At 47.3% G+C, this 20,768-nt stretch overlaps 1 protein-coding gene and 1 pseudogene across 1 annotated transcript; one reads left to right on the top strand and one right to left on the bottom strand.

The window, feature by feature from the left end:
• Positions 1-2,895: 2,895 nt before the first annotated feature.
• LOC109766869 (transcription initiation factor IIA subunit 2-like) lies at positions 2,896-4,850 on the top strand. Its single transcript, XM_020325634.4, has 4 exons — positions 2,896-3,003; positions 3,266-3,419; positions 3,549-3,599; positions 4,427-4,850. The coding sequence occupies exons 2-4, from the start codon at positions 3,288-3,290 to the stop codon at positions 4,601-4,603; spliced, it is 360 nt and encodes a 119-aa protein (XP_020181223.1). The 5' UTR covers positions 2,896-3,003; positions 3,266-3,287; the 3' UTR covers positions 4,604-4,850.
• Positions 4,811-7,981, bottom strand: LOC109766870 (DEAD-box ATP-dependent RNA helicase 58, chloroplastic-like; annotated as a pseudogene).
• Positions 7,982-20,768: the final 12,787 nt, after the last annotated feature.

The raw sequence follows: 20,768 nt of genomic DNA, 5'->3' as shown, positions 1-20,768 counted from the left end.
TTGGCTCCGGGGGCAGGGGGTGGTGGTGGACGGCCGCGGTTAGGGCAGCGGCGGCGGGCCTGACTCCGGGGGGGTGCGAGGCGGACGCAGGGGGCCCGCGGCGAGCCTGGCTCCGGGGGCGGCGCGGGCGCAGGGGCGGCGGCGGGCCTGGCTCCGGGGGGCGCGAGGCGGACGCAGGGGGCCCGCGGCGAGCTTGGCTCCGGGGGCGGCGGCGGGCCTGGCTCCGGGGGGGGGGGGGCGCGAGGCAGACGCAGGGGGCCCGCGGCGAGCCTGGCTCCGGGGGCGGCGCGGGCGCAGGGGCCGACGGGCAGGTGGTGGGGGCGGCGGGGCACCAGGGGGGGCGCCGTTCGGGCGACGGGGCGCCGGGGCGGTGGCGGGTGGTGGGGGCGCCGGGGCAAGGGGCGGTGGGGCCAGGGGGCGGTGGCGGGTGACGTCGGCGGCGGCGGGTGGTTGGGGCGACAGGGCGAGGGGAGGTGGGGCTCGGCATTACTAACAATTTTTTTTTTCAAAACTACTAATGGCGCACGGTGGGTGTGGTGCGCCATTACTATGTCAACTAGTAATGACGCACTATACCACGGTGCGCCATTAGTAATAAATTTTTTTTGCGCCATTAGTGGCCATATCATCTATAGCCATTTTTCTAGTAGTGTGACTTCCTGCATGCGGATGTTAAATTGATGGCTTTCAAATCGACATAATGAAGATGTTGGGATTTGACGCAAAAAGAAGAGCATTTTGAGGTAGCCCGAAGTTCATATCCTTCTAGTACAAGCACCTCTAGGGTGCCTTTGTACTATGTTATTAGAAACTCAATAACAAGTCTAGCAGCTTGACGTTTATCTCTCTTGCAGAACATAACCAACCCTTTTCCCTTTCGACGACACCTTCATTGCCATATGTGGCATTCCAAGCTTCCATCTCAGCCATTCCATCTTGCTCCTCGCCATCTTTGTCTCCTAAATAAACAAGACATTGGGGTCCGCCTCCTGCTTCTGTACATCCATAAGCCCACAAATTGTCGGGCCATTCCCAAACCCCGACAGTTCCATGTGATTAGTCTCAGTTCTACTCGCATGGCTATTCAGACAATCCTGCATTCGTCTCTCTTACATGTTCTGCTACCCCTATGATATGCGCTTCTTTGGTAAACCACCATCTAACATATCACATTGGTTGGTCCTTCACTCCTCTTGAAGCATACAACGACCCCTAGTGATTTAGAACTCGCTAGATTGTTAAACCACTACCATTCCCCCTCCCCCTCTTATCATCCACATTCTTCTTTCCCTTCCCCTTCTCCTCCAGCTTGTCGCCACTGCCATTTTTATCCTCTGTTGCTCCCTTGTCCGTTATAGTATTTTCTGGCTTCCACCGGCACCGCTACCATTCTTCTCATCGCCCCTTCTCTCTGTCCTTACCCTCTTCATTTTCTCCCTTCGTTCAACATTCCCTTGGAACATGAGCTACCTTTTGTTCTTACTCGGTTATTCTCATCCATACCATTGCTCTGTCCATTTTTCAGTTTTAACGGGCTTGTCACCTACTCCTCGCGCTCTTTATTGTTTCCTTTCTTTCCCTCAACTGATAATTCTGTTGATTTTCCTCCATGAAGGTGCATCACTCCCATATTTACTGCCATTTCCCGACCATCCTTACCTCCTTCTCCATGATCATCCTAATTATCAGGTCCAGACCAATTCTCCTTCTCTCGTCATGCCCTTGCTCCCCTTTAACCTTTTCTTCTTTTGCAATCCCTATCCACATGTCCCATAATGCCACATGTGAAGCAAAAATCCAAAAAAAAAAAATCATACTAGAAATAGCACCAATTCTTTTCTTCCTCTTCTGGTTGTTTCCCATCCCTATCCATCTCCACTCTTCTCTTCTCCTCATCATCATCGTCCAGAAAATAAACCTTTCATCAGTGCTTCTACAACTTGTACGCGCATCTTGGCACGTAAGCACTTTCCCAACGTCGTTCCATCCTCTTTAGTGTCTACCTCAACTAGCTCCTCTATTTGCTCTGCAATAACCTCAGCCAATTCCTTACACATCATTCCGAGAGGCACATTGAAATTTCTCACCCAAATCGGGACAATGGCGAATGTGTATTCATCTGAGGTTTTAGCCGTGCCAAAATCATCAATGTCCAACAGCCCCTTGCCGAACGTCCATAGCCCGTCGTCTACCCTATTCCTCTTCCCTGTCTATTGATGGGATAAGAACAAGAATCTATCCCCACCCCCATCTCCTTAACCTCCAATCTGCTTATCGGGCAACAAATTCTCCTCGGCGCTTATCCAAGATGAGTTTCCCCATAGTCTTGTGATCACTCTGTTGTGATCTCCTCCATGCCACCTTCACACTCTTCTTCTCCACCTCCGGTGGCTGCATCCTCCCCGGCATACCCGGCCCTCTACTCCCTCATGTCTTCTCCTAGCAGCATATCACTCACCCTCTCCGATCAAGGACGAACCAGTGTACTACGACCACGCGCCCTAGGAACACCCACAAGGCATTTGCGCGGATTGGGAAACGACGATGTTTGGCCTGCTCTCGAGTGAGACCCCTCACCCTGGCTAGACGACGATGGTGATCAGGCGGATTGGAAACCCTAGGCGGCGAGAGAGGAATGCACCGGCGACCGCCTCGGGATCGCCAGACCAAAACCCTAACCCATCACCCTAGGGACGGACCCCGAACGGCCACGTGGCTTGTTTTGGACCCCCTTGATGACAATCCGCCCACTGGCTTGGCTTGCAGGGGCAAAACGGGAATTAATCAGGAGAACCGTCGCAGCAGCCAGCAAGCAAGCCAAGCACCCCGCCCGCATCCTCCCTTCTCCACCCGTCCGTACATAAAGGGAGTAGCTCCCCGATTTCGAATTTCGAATTCCTCCTCCGCTCCGCTCCCAAACCCCGACCCCGGCCTCGCCCGCCCGCCCGCCCAGCGGCTCCAGATCCGGAACGGCGACCGGCGCACCCGCCGCCGATCGACCAGGTAAGAGCTGCTGTGCTCTCCACGCGGCTGCATTCCGGACGGGTGGGGTTTCTGGTTACCGGTAGCCGCGGCGCGACTGATTCGGCGCCGCCGCCGCCTCCGCGGGGGGCCCCGACTTCTAGGGTTTTGTCTTGCGGCGGGCGTGTCGTGCGTCGGTTCGATTGCAGGGGCGAGACGGCCGCGGTCGTCGGGGTGCGTTTGCTGCGGCGCGGGTTTGGGAATCTCGTCTGACTGACGCTTGCTGCTTACTGTTGACCGGCAGGGATCAGGGGTGAGGGGAGGGGATGGCGGAGGCGATCGACCTGTACCGGCAGTCGGTGATCGGCGTGGCCCTCATCGAGACGCTGGACGAGATGGTGGCCAGCGGCGCGCTCAGCCCCGACCTCGCCATGGCCGTCGTCATGCAGTTCGACAAGGTCCCCCTTCCCTTCCACACGCTATCACTGCACTGGTTCCTCTCTGAAACTCATCCATCAACAACAAGCATCTATGTAGGTGGTGTTTTGATCCTGGTCTTGTTGTTGTTGTTGTTGTTGCTGTTTCAGTCCATCTGCCACGCGCTGGACAAGCATGTCGAGAGCAGGGCCACCTTCATGGTACCAACCGAATCCCCTACTTTCTTTCGTATATGTGCTACACATTCATCTCTGTTATTGTGATGTACTCCACTTACATACAGCTTTGTTTGAATTGAATACAAGGCATGAGATGAGATACCTTGCTGCTGTTGCTACCTCTGTCAGTGTAGCTAGCTGTTATCCTGATGATGCAGATCAGACGCACATCTTTTATGCCTTGTATTTGATCTGATGCCATGTTTGATCCTGGAAATGAAGCCTGAACAAAAATGATCTGTGCTTAATAGCCAAATTATGGCAGTTGGTTAAACCATAATTTCGCGATAAGTTAACACATTCCAGGAGATTTGTTTGCTTTTGTCTGAAACATAGTACTATGTAACTATGCTCATGTTAATTGCTTAGTTTATGAGAGGCTAAACTGTCTGCAACATGCAAGTGTGTGGATTTTAATTTCCTGTCTTGTTCCTGACTTACATATGGACCTAGCTACTGGATGATTTCACTCTTAACTTACATAAGATAGTTTTTTTGCAATCGTTTCCAAGTAAGTAGTATTTGAATTTGTTTGCTGAGTTTTTTAGAACATACTGTATTCAAACCAAGAAGTAATTCTGGAAACAACACTCATTTCTGGCAAGCATGTAGCTGATGCTGTTTAATTATTTCAGAAAGCAATACTTCTACATGGCAATAGCTTCACTCAAATAGTTCTGCCTAGCTACTAGCTAGTATTACCATCAAATTCAGAATGCTGTCTTCACAATATTGTAATCTCTAGTCATGTTTCCATCCATACATTGATTTCATTCACATGCATGATTGTTTTCCTCTTGGCTTGACAGGGCGGCAATCTGCGCACCTACAGGTACTGCGACAGCATCTGGACTCTCAACCTGAGAAACACAACATTCATGAACGAGGAGATCGAAACAGTCCTCCCCATGGTGAAGATCGTGGCCTATGATATGAGAATGATTGAGGAGCCTGTAGAACCTATTACTTGCCAGCAGTGCCAGTAGTCCAGCCCCTTTAGCCATACTCCTCTTCATGACAGACAAGGCGCCACCCCAACCTAGACAGTCATCGGTATCGCTTATGGAATGATCCCACGAGCATCTAGGCGGCTTCCATTGTGCTAGACCGTAATGTTTGTGTAGTTATCATTTGCATCGCTTATGAACCGACCATATTGCTCTTTCATTCCGATAACATAACTTGTGGATGAGTAAAACTACGAACAGAATGGTGCATTTTGATTTTTGTCTAGCTATTCTTTGCCTCCATGTTTGTGGATGACAGAACTGTGAATCGAATGCGGTTGAATTTGACAAGTTCATTAAGATTCATGGCTGTTAGCACCTCTACATACAAAATTCTTCAGTCCAGATAAAACAGGGAGGAAGAAAATATTCACAAGTTGAAAGCAAACATGGACTCCAAGGGCAGCTGTTGGGAGTGGAACTTGAGCTCGTTCTGGAACCTCTGTAGCACGAAGCGCTCCTCCTCCGTTATGAGAGTTGTCACGCTGCACTCCGACTTGGAGAACGGTTCTCTCCCGGTCCTTCCGGCACGGTGGAGGTAGTCGGTCGCCGTCTTAGGAAGGTCGAAGTTGTATATGTGGCTAGTCTGCGGAAGGTCAAACCCTCTGCTCGCTATATCTGTAGAAACTAGCAGGAAACCTTTTCCCTTGACTTCCTGCAGCGATACGGTAAATTGATGCACGCGTCTTCAATCAACATAATCAAGATGCTGGGGGTCTAGACAAAGAATTGAATGGGAGCACTTACAGTAAACGAGGTAGCCCGAGCGTTGAAATTCATATCTTCTTCTAGTACAAGCACCTCCAGGGTGCCTTTATACTCCGCTCTCAGGAACTCAACAACAAGTGTAGACGACGGAGGATTTCCAGCCCTTTTTGATTTCTCAGACTAAAAACAATAGGTTGCAACGGTTATCAAACAGAGTACTGTTCTCAGACCACTACTAGTCTACCATGATTTTAGTCAAGACTCATTTACTATCAGCATGAGTTCTAGGAACTTGACAACACAGCAATTATAAACTAACCCAGAATTGTAACTTATATGAATATAGAAGTTTTCCGAATGGGACTACTTTAAGGCATAATAATAAAACTATGGTTTTGAACAGGGCGCTGATCATAGAACCACGCCACTACCATAGCAGAAACTGAAACTATGATGGATCTCTCTATGATAGTCATAAGTTAGCACCTCGGAAAACAGGTGAAAGGGTATCCCATGGTACAAGAGCTGTTTTACAATCGACATGGCATGGCATGAAATGAATTAATTTACTCCATTACCTGTTGAGCGACGAATATAATCACCGACTTTGGTGCATCCCTCTCAAGCAAGGACAGCAAAACATGCAACCGTTCCTTCTTGCTGCATATCTGTACATTGATTATGTTCTCGTAAGATAGAGAATCAGAATGAGGCCAAAAACGAGCTTTCAGGAGTAAGGAGATTGGTTGTGCTTGTGCACTTAGTCGATCAGAAGATACTAGCTGTGGAGGGGAAGGTCCATGGAGAATAAGAGAAGGTCTGCCATGCCATGTAAAACGACTAAATTTTCTAATAAGAGCAAATTCAAATGTACTTTTGAACTAAAACCACAACAAGTATTTTGGAACGGAGGGAGTACCATGCAGGAATTAAACTTTCAGATGAAAGTGGTCATTAAAAGATATGCTCACCACATATGTGTGACGTAGGTGTGAAGGCATGGGCTGGACAGGGTTGACATGAACATGAACCACATCGCTCTGCACAAAGATAAGACACACACATGTGAAAACTAATGTCTGTATCCATCTGAAGTTCAAAAGGCACAGCCATTCAGGCAGTAGTGAGAATGCATATTCAAGGCGTGTAGACAAACAATCACGATAGTCCACAACCGGAGAATGAATGCTAGAATCAACCTTGGTCCATTTATGTTGCACGCAGTCATGCACAAAGCGATTGTGCTGAGGTATGGATGCGCTAGCAAAGATGGTCTGACGGCTCGATGCTGCTGTGTAAGAATTTAGTATCTTGCGAAGGGAGTTTACTTGCTTTGATGATCCAAAAATGAAATCAACCTGACAAAACAACGAAGTTTTTTTTACATTAGCTAATCTCTTTCCAAACAAATAAGCATGGCATCATAGAAGATATGTAGACACTGCATATGTAAATTGGTTTGGGGCTGAAGAACAGAGTGGTCACCTCGTCGATAACCAATATTTTGATTGACCCAAGACTGAAAGCACGCTTCTCAACCATCTGGCACAAGCTTGCAACAGTTGCTACAATTATTGCAGGTGGCTCTGCCTGAAAACAGGCCGACGTTGTTAGCAGGGAGATAGCACAACAGATAAAAGAAATGCAGATTACATTATACATAACGCTACAACAGACCAATATAAACATGGAAGGATCTTAAACGCCATCGACATGGGACTAGATCTAAAAATGTTTCTGCAACTACGCATGCATCGGCATTGACACAGAAATCCACCAAGGGATGATCGATCACTTGCCTTTAACCAGCTCTTCTGCCTCGTCAGCATCCCGCCGTCAAGCAAAGCCATGACATTGCAAGTCTTGGCCACGAGAAGCCTGGCGACTTTTGGTGACCTTGTGGGCGACGTCATACATACATACAAACAGCAACAGGCCAGTCAGACCTCTCGTCAGGCACGCGTGAGGCCGACGCAGCAGAGCAAAACATCAGCTACAGGACAACCTCACCTGGATGCGTCGGCACGATGACCAGCGCCTGCGCCGAGGACTGGCCGACGTATATCGCCGAGAGCACCGCCAGGAGGTAGGCCAGCGTCTTCCCTGAACCTGTCTGCACCCAGCCCCACAGTTGTAAACTGAGATCACATTCCCATTGTACAAAAGAAATCGACAGAGCTCGGCCACCTGGGCGTGGAGGATGCAGTCCTGGCCGGAGAGGAGCACCGGCAGGGACTGCTCCTGCACCTCGGTGGGTGAGACGTACCCGACGTCCTCAGCCCTGCAAAATACTGAACTTTCAGTGAGAAATTGATACCGAATGCAGGAAGGGGGAGGGGTTTCGGACGGGCTGCTGCCTCTGGAGGACGTGGTCAGGGACGCGGCCGGAGCAGACCTCGCGGACGGTGGCGGCGGCGGCGGCGGTGGCGCGAAGCGGGCGGGGGCGGGAGCGCGACGCGACGCGAATGGAGCCAGGCGCGTGGCGCGGGGGCTGGAGCTTAGGGTGTTGGGGAGCGGACGGGCGCAGCTGGAGAGCGTCTCCGTGGACGCCGCCGCTGCCATGGGAGCAGCCCGGAGGCTGGCCGGCGGGGATTCCGAGAGCCGGCGAGCAGTGGCTGGTGGGGTGGGAGGGAAGTGGATGAGCCTGAGCTGGTTAGTGGGCCGGGCCGCAAGTAGAGTTGGGCCCAGAAATAGAAACAAAATGGTTATTCCAGGTTGCAGGCGAAATTTATATCTGCCTCGCCTAACTAAAAAAAAATGATCTTTTTAAACTATGTATGATGTTTTTTCAAATAATAAATCAAAAAATTAAATTTGGTGAAAAATATGACTGCATGGGTACCAGGCTGTACCATTTTATTTTATTTTACTAGGGATCAAGCCCTAATAAATCTGACATGATTACATATGGAATATCATACAAATCTCATCTACCTCCAGTATCACTACTAGGGAAAACCTTATACACAGAAATTTACCAGTAGCGCGGGTCAAAAAGTAGCGCTACTACTATTTACCACCAGTGTGTGGCAAACAAACGCGCTGCAGCTAAGTTTATAGCAGTAACGCGTCTCAGGGAAGAAGCGCTACAACTAAAATTCCCCTATTGTTCTGGCCAGGCTACAATAGTATTAGCGAGCTTAAGCGAAGCGCGCTGCTAAAATTGTTGTAGCAGCGTGTTTTACGCTGAAAGCGCTGCTGCTAATGAAAGGAAAATAAAATGAAAAACATATAGAAAAGTAAATAAAAATGAAAGAAATAGAAAAAGGAGAAGGAAAAAAAGAAAATGTGAAGGAAAATAAATGAAAAAGAAAACTAAAGGAGAAAGACGTAGCAGCAGCATGCTTTCAGGACAGGCGCTATAGCTAAACTTAGCAGTAGCGCGTATTCTCAGCCAGCGCTATAGCTAATGTAGCAGTAGCGCTTTTCCTAGCCCGCGCTACTGCTATTTTTGACTTAACCGCGCGTTCTTCTTCCCCATGGCCACTTCCCGCAAATCCAACTCGTCTGTTGTCGCCGCCGTCGTCGCCATACATCGCCGTCGGCCGCCGTGCGCTCTCCCGTCGCCGTCCGCACGCCCTCGATGCTGCCCCCGACCCCGACCTCGACGCCGCCTCGACCCCGACCTCGACGCCGCCCTACATCGCCGCCCTCCGCCGCGCGCCCGAGCCCCGACCCCGACCTTGACGCCGCCCTACATCGCCGCCCTCCGCCGCGCGCCCGAGCCCCGACACCGACCTCGACGCCACGTGCCCCTCCCTCGGCCGCTTCCTAACTCCGCCGGCGCCCGAGGTGAGCACGCCTACACCTCCTCCTCCTCCCCTACCTCTGCCTAGCTAGGGTTTCTAGGGTTCATCAAATTTTAGAGTTCATCTAATTAGTTAGGGTTCATCAAATTATATGCTAATTAGGACAGTAGTTGTAGATGCTTAATTGTAAACTAGATGTTAATTAGGGCAGGAGTTGTAGATGCTTAATTAGTTTTGAGGACAAATTCCTATGGTTCATCAATGGGTGCTTAAGTAGTTGTAGATGCTTAAGTACCTAGGTAGGGTTTATCTAATTAGTTAGTACTTGTAGATGCTTAAGAACTAGGGCAGTAGGGTTAGGGCAGTACGGTTTAACTAGATGTTAATCAGGGCAGTAGTGTTTAGTTTAGAGAAAAAAATCAATATAGTTTTTTTTACTGTTTTTAGTAAGTGTTTAATAGAATTAGTAAGAAAATTAATAGAACTAGTTGAACTAGTTTATTTTTAGTAAGAACTAGTTGAATTTATAGAACTAGTTTATTTTTAGTAAGAAAATTAATAGAACTAGTTGAACTAGTTTATTTTTAGTAAGAACTAGTTTATTTATATTTATAGTAGGTGTTTAGTTGAATTAATAGAACTAGTTTATTTTTAGTAAGAAAATTTAGGTATATGAGATTTGATGATCTAATTAAATTTTTACTATAGAACTGGTTTATTTTTAGTAAGAAAATTAATAGAACTAGTTTATTTTTAGGTGTATTTAACAATATTCTAGGTTGATTCGTTTTGAAGTGGACATGTCATATTTTGAACATGTCACATTTGTTGTTATTTTTTTAGTTAAATCAATTATTCCTGCATCGACGTCGACGATGCCTATCCCGCATCCTCGTAGTCGACTCGGCGAAGGACACCTGCTTGATCAGAGGGGACATGTCCGGGAGTGGGCTCCGCCGGGCTGGTACTGGGAGGTGCTACCTACCGAGGGGCGCAGCTTGGTGAGGAGCCGGCCCGTCGTTGACCCGAACCTTCTTTGGTGGCGGTCGCGTGGTCCAGTGACGATGCGGAGGCTTGAGGACCCCGCGGAGGTGGCACGTCACCGTGTCAGCGAGGAGGACGAACACGTTCGTCGCTACATGGTTGTGTTGGAGGGCAGGTTCTCCAATAACTGGCAGGTTCTTCAGGGATCTCATTGGAGCTATGATCCTGTGATGGTTTCTTCTCTTTGGGTGTCCATCGCCCGCGCCGATACCCGTCGTTCGCTAGGGTTTTAGCTGTATTAGTGATGTTATATGTATGATACTATTCGAGATGTATTAGTGATAATATTCGACGATGTACGGATGCAAGAGATGATTTAGTTTTGCTTATTGAATGCATGCTAATTTGAATACTTATTTATTTTACGATTTGGTTTTGCTTATTGAATGCTCAAATTGGAGAACTACTCCTATTTTGAATGCTGAAATTAGATCCCACTATGCAAGGCGTATGCATTTCATTAGTTTTGATAGCTTATAGGGTTTTTGTTTTTGCAGAAACCCAGGAGCCCCTCCATCAGCCCCGCCATCGTCCCCGTCACCGACCCCCTCCGACCTCGAGGTGAGACCAGACAAATCTCTATGTCAATATGAGTCCTATAAGATATTTTCAAATGTTTTTGTTCATATTTTGAACCATTGAAATGCAATGACCATCAAGTTTGAATGCTCATATGATGTAAATATAAACATGTATATCTTGTGTTGCTCAAATAAGATATGTGCTTGCCCAAATTGTCGGCCATGTTTGCAGGTTACACCTCCGAGTGGCCTATGTTTTGCTGGAGTGTTGATTAATTTCCGTTCCGGCAAATTTCAGGCGCTCGATATGTCCTTTTTTAGCAAAGGTCATGCCGGAGTTTTCCGTGAATTTTGGCATGACTTGTGCTAGAGTCTGTAGGAAATATCGAGTGGCCTGGATTTTCTAGAAAGATAATTAAACGACATTTCGGGTTGACTTTAAGTCTCTCGAGGCTCCATACATGACAGTCAACAAATGAGTGAGGGAGAAAGTCTGCACCATATATGAGAGAAGAAGAATCCCGACTGTTGTCGTGGGGGTCGTTTTTCCTTCTTCTCCTTGTGCTAGACCGTTGTTATGCACTAGGGGAAGGAGGAATAACGACCATCACCAATGGTTGAAAAATCAGTGAGGGAGTGAGTCCACCATATATGAGAGAGGACGAAGAATCCCGACTGTTGTCGTGGGGGTCGTTTCTACTTCTTCTCCTTGTGCTAGACCTTTGTTATGCACTAGGAGAAGGAGGAGTAACGACCATCAGCGACGGTCGCAAATGTCAGAGAGGAATCAGTGAGGGAGAGGCTCCACCATATATGAGAGGACGAAGAATCCCGACTGTTGTCGTGGGGGTCGCTTCTCCTTCGTTCCCGTATGCTAGACATTTTGGTGTAATGCACTCGGGGACGAAGGGAGGAACGACCATCAATGACGGTCGAATATATACACCACGTGAGCTGAGAGTTTTCAAGAAAAGACTCGGTAGACCGATAGTCAACCCGTGATGAATAATAATGATCTAATTTAGTTTTTGTAGTACATATATTTAATTGTACAAGTTTAATCTTTGAATTATATGAACCTAGGAAATGTCATCACCGGATGACGAAAGTCTCCCGGGGGAGTGCGACTGGTGCGGCGACGACCGAGGTCTGTGCGACATGCCTCACCTGGACGAAGGTCGGCGCTTCAGCATTAAGCTCCAGGAGACCTTCGATGTTGAAACGGTACGCAACGACGACAAGTTTTTTTTTCGTAATTAAGCACGACTTCAACTACTTCAACGTGTAATTTTCATCTTTTACAATTCGACTAGCTTATCCCATGCCATGCAAGACGCTATGTCTTGGAGAGGCTGGATTTTGAAGATCATGAAAGTATCGAAACGAAGAAAATTCATCTAAGCACCCATCATGGTATGGATTTTGAAGTAAATCTGTACAATTATGAGAGCGTAACCCATTTTGGTTGCACGAATTGGGAAGCACTTTGCAAGACGTATGGTTTTTATGAGGGTATGCTTGTCACCATGGATCTTGGTGATCCTGACATCGCCGAAGACAATTTGGACATTTGGGTCCTTGTTGATACGCTTCCAATTCTACCGCTATGTGAGTTTCTCAAACATAGTTATTAAGTAATTTATATTGTTTATTTCAAAAATGTTGAAAGCTTATTTCCATTGACAGCTTATTTTCATTCTTCAAAGAATGTGCGGAAGATGGTAGACAGAACCTACTACACCGATGGCTCAGAATTAACTTATCAGGAGAAAAATCATCTGATCGCATTTTGTACTGATCTTGAGATTTACAGTATCTATTATCAAACTCCTGCACATTATGGTCAATATGTGCCACTAGTGCACGTGTTGAACTACGGTCACATCCATGGAGATGCCATGGTAAGATTTTTTACTATTACGACATCCGTGCATCTTTTACATAAATTCTTCTAAAACTGAACTACATTGCTAACTACGAAGTTATTACTATGTTTTTCAACAGAAAATCCTGAAGGATTGTGTGCCTCATCTGATGTTTCAGAATGGTCGCCTTGATGTTTTGAACATACAGCCATGCCATCCTACGAATCACACCTGTCCATATCGGATTTCTAAAACCGGTGAAGACATGACAATTAAGGAATGGAAAAATGTATGGTCAGTCGTAGGGAGGTTCTTGGAAGCAACATTGTGCGAAGGGCAAGAATTGGAGACAGGATAATCCTCATTCTCCATAATGGAGAGTCAGGGCCTATCTTGTTTTATGCTATTTTACCTAAGCGAAGGTAGTAGGTCCTATGAGAGAGAAGTAGGTCCTAAGTACAATGTGTTATTATGTGGTACAATGTGTTAGAGTTGATGATGATGAGGAGGAGTTGTGATTATGACTAGTGACCAACTTGCTATATGATGTCTCGTTGATGAAAATGAAGATTATGAGGAGGTGTTATATGACAATGATGTATTATGATGATAAGTTGTTAATGATATGATGGTGATGATAGTTATTATACCATTGGGTGAAAGAACAGCGGATTAGTTTCAACATCCACTTGAAACTAGTCCACGGTTCTTTCACCCAGTGATGTAATAACTCACTATGATGTAAAAACAATCTTTAAATTGCTGATGTATGAAAACTTGTATAAAGGTGTATGAATACAACATGAAATAAAAAAGAAATATAATACAAAATAGTAGTAGTAGCGCGGGCCGCGAGAGGCGCTACTAGTAATTACGAGTAGCGCCCATTACAGGAAGCGCTGCTTCTAAGTGGATATAGCAGTAGCGCGGGTCGACCCACGCTATAGCTAACCTTTAGCTGTAGCGCCTTACTAGTAGCGCTCGCACCCGCGCTACTGGTAGGCCTAAAACCCGCGCTACTGCTAGGCTTTTCCCTAATACTGTATGCCTATAAAAAGATTACTCACACATGGATGTGAACATCATGAAATTGTTGATGAAGAAGAATTAGTGATGATGATGGTGGCGATTCCTTCTCTCTGGAGCCGGAAACAGACTTTAGATCAGGCTCCTGGCGAATAACAGGAGGTGGCGGCGGCGGCTCCATAACGTAAAACATGATGAAATTTCTCTGATTTTTTCTGGAGCAGATGTGAATTCATAACATTGGAATTAGGTCAAGACGACGTCCAAGGGCCCCACAAGGACACAAGACGCGGCCCGGAGGATGGCCGCGCCGCTGCCCTTGTGGGCCCACTGTGGCTCCCACTACTAGGGAAAACCTTATACACAGAATCTTAGCAGCAACGCGGTTTAAAAACAGACGCTACTGCTAATTAGCAGTAGCGATCTTTGACGAAACTGCGCTGCTAATAACCAGGTAGCAGTACCGCTCTAGGTGAAACAAGCGCTACTACTATAATTGCCACGGCGTTGCCTCCAGGCTAGATATAGTAGTAGCGCCCTTCCCAGGACGCGCTACTGCTAAAGTACTTAGTAGCAGCATTTTTCTGCAAAACTCGCTGCTGCTAAGTATTGCACCTAATTAAGTTTAGTCCCATACTGCTAAGCGAACAAGGTGTTTACCACCTTAAATATGTTACTTCTCAAACTATCTCGAGCACTTGGTCTTCATTGAACTATATGTGTAGGATTTGTGGCTGCAATATGAATCTTCACCGGTGCCTATACAGGTACTGTGAGGATTCATGTTGACTATTTAGATTCTACACAAAAAGATCAATGACCAATGTATATTTTGGATGCGTGCTTAGACTTAGCAGTAGCGTTTTTCTGTAAAACGCGCTATAGCTACTTTAGCTATAGCGCGTTTCCTAAAGTGCGCTACTGCTAGTTCGACTTAACCACCCGCGGGCTCAAAATTTTGCTAAGTCCTCCTTTCCCCCCTATTCCCCTACTCCTTTGTTGCCGCCGCCCGAGCCCGAGCCTGCCCTCACCGCCGCCGCCCGAGGCCGCCCTCAACCTCACCGCTGCTGCCTGCCGCCGCTCTCGACCTCACCGTCGCCGCCCTCGACCTCACCGCCGCCGCCCTCGACCTCACCGCCGCCGCCCTAGCCCGCCCAGCACCGTCACCTCCCGATCCCGAGCCCGCCCTCGCTGCCCCTACCTCTCCGTCGCCGAGCACCTCCCCGCCACCGTCTCTCCCCTCTCTATAAGCCCCCACCCCTCCCCCACCCCCTTTCTCTCTGCTTAGTTAGTAGATGTTTTTTAGTAGTAGATGTTAATTTAGGGTTCATAGATAATGATTTTTAGTAGTAGTAGATGTTAATTAGTAGTAGTGATGGTACTAGTTAACTAGGGCAGTATGGTTAATTGTAGATGTTTTTTACTATTGTAAAATGTAGTTTTGTTTACTGTTTTTAGTAAGTGTTTACAATAATTAGTAAGTAAATTAATAATCTAGTTGAACTAGTTTAGTTTTAGTTGAACTAGTTTAGTAAGTAAATTAATAAACTAGTTGAATTAATAGAACTAATGTATTTTTAGTAAGAAAATTAATATAACTAGTTGAACTACTTTATTTTTAGAAAGAACTAGTTTTTTTCTATTTATAGTAAGTTTATATTTAGTAAGAACTAGTTGAATTAATAGAACTAGTTTAAGCAATTATTCGGGATGTATTAGTGATAACTTATAGGGTTTTTGCTTTTGCAGAAATCAAGGAGCCCCTGCATCATCCCCGCCGTCGTCCCCGTCACCGACCCTCTCCGACCTCGAGGTGAGACCGGCCAATTCTCCTTGTCAATATGAGTCCTATAAGATATATATGATGTGGATAAAAACATGTATATCATGTGTTGCTCAAATAGGATATGTGGTTGCCCAAGTGGCCGGTCATGTTCAGGTTACACCTCCGAGTGGCCTATGTTTTGCCGGAGTGTTGATTAATTTCCGTTCCGGCAAATTTTAGGCGCTTGATGTGTCCTTTTTAGCAAAGGTCATGTCGGATTTTTCCGTGAATTCTGGCATGACTTGTGCTATAATATGTAGGAAATATCGAGTGGCCTGGATTTTCTCGAAAAATAATGATCTAATTTAGTTTTTTTAGTACATATATTTAATTGTACAAGTTTAATCTTTGAATTATGAACGTAGGAAATGTCGTACTCGGACGATGAAAGTCTCCTGGGGGAGTGCAGCTGGTGCCACGATGATCGAGGTCTGTGCGACAGGTGCCCTCACCTGAACGAAGATCGGCGCTTTAGCATTAAGCTCGAGGAGACCTTCGACGTTGAAACGGTACACAACGACGACAAGTGTTTTTTTCGTAATTAAGAACGACTTCAACTATTTCAACATCTAATTTTCATCTTTTACAATTCGACTAGCTTATCTCATGCCATGCAAGACGCTATGTCTTGGAGAGGATGGGTTTTGAAGACCATGAAAATTTTGAAACAAAGAAAATACAACTAAGGACCCATCATGATATGGATTTTGAAGTAAATATGTACAATTCTCAGAACGTAACCCATTTTGGTTGCCAAAATTGGGAAGCACTTTGCAAAATGTATGGTTTTTATGAGGGTATGATTGTCACCATGGATCTTGGTGATCCTGACATCGAGCAAAACAACATGGACATTTGGGACCTTGTTGATACGCTTCCGATTATACCGCTATGTGAGTTTCTCAAACATAGTTATTAACTAATTTATATTGTTTATTTCAAAATAGTTGACAACTTATTTCCATTGACAGCTTATTTTGATTGTTCAAACAATGTGCGAACATGGTAGACAGAACCCACTACAATGATGGCTCCGAATTAACTTATAAGGAGAAAAATCATCTGATCGCATTTTGTACTTACTTTGAGAATTACAATACCTATTATCGAACTCCTCCAAATTATGGTGAATACGTGCCACTAGTGCACGTGTTGAACCACGATAACTTCTATGGAGATACCCTGGTAAGATTTTTTACTATTACGACATCAGTGCATCTTTTGCATACCTCTAAAACTAGTACATCATTGCTAACTATGAAGTTATTCCTATGTTTTTCAACAGAAAATCCCGATGGATTGTGTGCCTCATCTGATGTATCAGAATGGTCGCCTTGAAGTTCTGAACATACAGCCAAGTCATCCTACGGATCTCACCTGTGCATATCGGATATCTAAAACCGGTGAACACATGCTAATAAAAGAATGGAAAAAATGTTTGGACATTCGTAAGGAGGTTCTTGGAAGCAACATTAAGCGAAAGGCAAGAATTGGAGACAGGATAATCTCCATTATCCATAATGGAGAGCCAGTGGCTATCTTGTTTTTTGCTATTTTACCTTAGAGAATATAGTAGGTCCTATGAGGTACAATATGTTTATTATGTGGTACAATGTGTTAGAGTTGATGATGAAGGAGTAGTTGTGATTATGACTAGTGACCAACTTGCTATGTGATGTCTCATCGATGAAAACGATGATCATGAGGAGGTGTTATATGACAATGATGTATTATGATGATAAGTTGTTAATGATATGACGATGATGATTGCTGGGGATATTACTACTGGGTATGAACCGGCCAGGTGAAGCCGGGTTATCCCCATAATGGATTGTTTATATTTGAAGCCCATGAAGACAAGGAATAAGGCGCTTTATTACATAGACTCAAAGGCCCAAGGCCCAAAGGTAGATTAGGGCCTGTAGCTATAAATCGCCATGTAATGCATAACTTGTATCGTGAGGTATGAGAAAGTAGAGACCGAGCCGGATACGTGTATAAACCGGCATCGGGACTCTGTAAGCCTGCGGGCGTCGACCTGTGTATATAAAGGCACGACCCGGCGGCGGTTTAGGGACAAGAAACAACAGCTCGAGATCCAGGTAAAGCGATTCTGCTCCCCGATCATCGAGACCACATCAATTCCACCACAACTGGATCGTAGGATTTTACCTTCACCGCAAGGGGCCGAACCAGTATAAACTCCCGTGTCCTTTGTATGGTTTAACCCCTTTAAGCTAACCCATTGCAATGGCTCCACGACTAAGTCCTTTCGCTAGGACATCTGCCGTGACAAACCCACGATAGTTGGCGCCCACCGTGGGGCTATCACACGATGGTTTCGAGTTCTTGAAGGGCAACTTTGAAGGGCTTAAGGGATACGCCGTGGGCCGGATGACCAAGAGTCGTCGCGGCAAGCTCTACATCGACGACGCAGGCTGGGGCCCCGAGGCCGGCTTAATCGAGTATGGGTACCGAGTCCCCTTTGGAGGAATTCACGTCTTCATCGGCAAGATCGGCGAACCGGGCCCTAAGCCGGACATCTGCACCGACCTCGTCGAGACGGCTCAGCGTCCAAGCCTTGCCCGGGTTCAGCCCGCCATGAAGCGTGCGTTCGTAGGATTCATCAATGGTGCAGAACTTGAACCGGCGTCCGATGGTGAGACCGTCGTTTACTCAGATGGCGAGTCATCCACCGAGGAGACCGAGTCACTGTACCAACTACAAGATGGACGGTTTGGGGGCTGTTCCAATGGCGACAGTATTCCGGACCCCCATGAACCGTCGAACCGGGTTGCGATCTTCATGGCCGGTACACATCCCACGTTACAATCTTCGGCTGCGGCTGCAGTGATTTCCGGATCAGCAGCTGGGGCAGGAGGCCCCACGCGCCGGCCGGCCCAAGTCTTGTCCGGGTTATTGGACGCCTGGACGACATTACTGACCGCACAGGTTACCCTGGAAACCCAAGATCAGCATAATTCGGAGGTTGCTAAGCTGCAGGATCAGATAACTCAAGCCAAGGAGGACTTAGCGGCTGAGGAAACCAGGATGGCTGAGGAACGAGCCGCTTTGGATGCACAGGCACAGCGGATTCAGGCACAAAATTACCGACTCATGTTGGACCAGAACGCTTCAAACGAGGTATTTCGGAGAAAGCATCGGTCTCGATTGCCACCGGTTTACGAAGCGATGAATCTCTTCGGCACACCAGGCGCAGGAACCAGTAATCCGGCGGCGGTTAACTGGATCGAAGCGCCAGGAGCAGGAGCCCCGGATCAGCCACGGGTGACGGACCCGCCTCGACGGACCCATGACCCGCTGCAGTATATACCGGCGCCGCCGGGTCACTTCTCCACCCCCTTGGATGACATGATCGCCGCAGCGTCACGATTGGCTGCTATTCCAATGGAGGGTGAGTCCCCACCGGCGGTTGAGACACGGCGTGCCAGGGATCTTCTTCAAACGGCTATGGTGCAGCAGCAGGCCTATTCATATAGTCGAGACAGGCTTCATTCAACCCCATGCCCGAGCCGGAGTTACAGTAGACACATGGATGAACCGGCCGTATCAAGCAGTGCGCGAAACCGTGACGCCCCTCGAGGGCCTAATCCGGCGCGCGGCGGTGCAAATGCTCAGGATGTGGTGGATAATGGCAGGGCGCGCCGGGAGGCCGAGTTAGCAGCACGGGACCATCAGCTCACTCCGGTTCGTCCGACGACTTCCGTGGAACGAGGTCTTACTTTCAGCTCTTGGGGGGGTGCCCTGTCTTACCCCGGCTTTGCGTAATGTGCGGCTGCCTAAGGATTTCAAGGGCCCGCGTAAGGTGCCTAATTACACATCCGATTTACCTCCCGAGTCATGGTGGAAAGTTATGAGATGGCCATGGAGATGCTAGATGTGGATGAAGCGGCATGTGCGAAGTATTTCACTATGATGTTGGACGGAATGACTCGCACTTGGCTGAAGAGTTTACCGGCTAACTCCATTGGATCATGGGACGAGTTAAAAGCCCGGTTTATAGCAAATTTCAAGGACACGTGCAAGCAACCTATTTCCATCGTGGATTTAGTTGCCTGCGTCCAGGAGGAAGGCGAGTCAACAACCCATTGGGTGCGCCGGGTTTCAGAGATTTTGCATTCATCGGACCGCATCAATGCTGACTCGGCAGTTATAACATTGGAGGGTAATTGCCGGTTTAAACCTTTGAAATTGAAGCTGGGACGGCTCAAGCGTCACTGCAATGACATGGGAACACTTATGGCTGCTCTGGTTAAGTATGCTGATTCGGATAGTACCAAGGACCCCGAGTCTGATGATGAAAAGCCGGGGAAGGGAAAGAAGAACGGCAACACCAAGGGGCAGCAGCATAACCCGACGGGCCACAATAATAATGGTAAGCGTAAAGCGGACAATAATTCAGATTTTTTGGCTAACACCAATACGCAGGGTAATGGTCAGCGTCGTAAAGGTAAACTGCCCCCACGAGGAGGAGAACCCAATCCTAATCCGGAGCGCCTGAATTACCTGTTGAACCAGCCCTGCCCAAAGCATGGATCGCGGGATAAACCGACCACGCACCTCTGGAAGGATTGTTATATCATGCGAGAGTTCAAAAATTCAGAATTTTTCCAGAATGATCATGGACCGTCCGGCGGTTCAGGTCCCGGGTCCTACGGGCCGGGTTATGGTGGAGGTAACTCCGATTCAGGATTCCAGGGAAATCAGGGTGGACATGGCAATCAAGGCAATCAGAGCAACCAGGGTGGTTATAACCAGCAAGGAAATCAGCAGCAGTCAGGTTACCAAAGTCACCCGAAGCAGTTGAGCAGTGGACAGTATCATGTCTTCACCACTAGCCTGTGCAAACGCGATCAGAAGCTTCATAAAAGGGCAGTGAGCTCAGTTGAACCGGCGGTGCCCCGTTACTTGCGCTGGTTTGAGCAGCCTATTGTGTGGAGTCGAGAGGATCACCCGCCCCGGGTTGACAACCCGGGTCATCTGGCGTTGGTGGTGGCACCTCAGGTTGGAGGTTATAAGTTCACTAAGGTGCTCATGGATGGAGGGAGCAGTATCAACATCTTGTATTACGACACCTTCCATCGCATGGGGTTGACAGATAAGAATCTTAAACCGTCAAACACTATTTTTCATGGTGTGGTGCCGGACAAGTCAGCTTATCCGGTTGGTAAGATAGCCCTGGAGGTTGCTTTTGGAGATGAGTATGACTCGAGATCAGAGAAGTTAACTTTTGAAGTGGTGAAAATCCAAAGCCCGTATCATGCCCTGTTTGGACGGCCGGCTTATGCTAAGTTCATGGCACGACCCTGTTATGTTTATCTGCAGCTCAAGATGCCGGGTCATAAGGGGACCATCACAGTTCATGGAAGCCTTAAGATCGCTTTG

This window comes from Aegilops tauschii, chromosome 3 (assembly GCF_002575655.3).
Source record: "Aegilops tauschii subsp. strangulata cultivar AL8/78 chromosome 3, Aet v6.0, whole genome shotgun sequence".
Taxonomy (NCBI): Eukaryota; Viridiplantae; Streptophyta; class Magnoliopsida; order Poales; family Poaceae; genus Aegilops; species Aegilops tauschii.
Note: the sequence above shows the minus strand (reverse complement) of the source record. Positions and strands in the feature narration are given on the sequence as shown.

Bases quoted from the DNA above. Each gene is read 5' to 3' on its own strand.
- LOC109766869 (XM_020325634.4), top strand. From the start codon at position 3,288: ATGGCGGAGGCGATCGACCTGTACCGGCAGTCGGTGATCGGCGTGGCC. The intron at 3,420-3,548 runs GTCCCCCTTCCC...TTGCTGTTTCAG, and splicing joins TCGTCATGCAGTTCGACAAG to TCCATCTGCCACGCGCTGGA. The intron at 3,600-4,426 runs GTACCAACCGAA...TTGGCTTGACAG, and splicing joins AGAGCAGGGCCACCTTCATG to GGCGGCAATCTGCGCACCTA.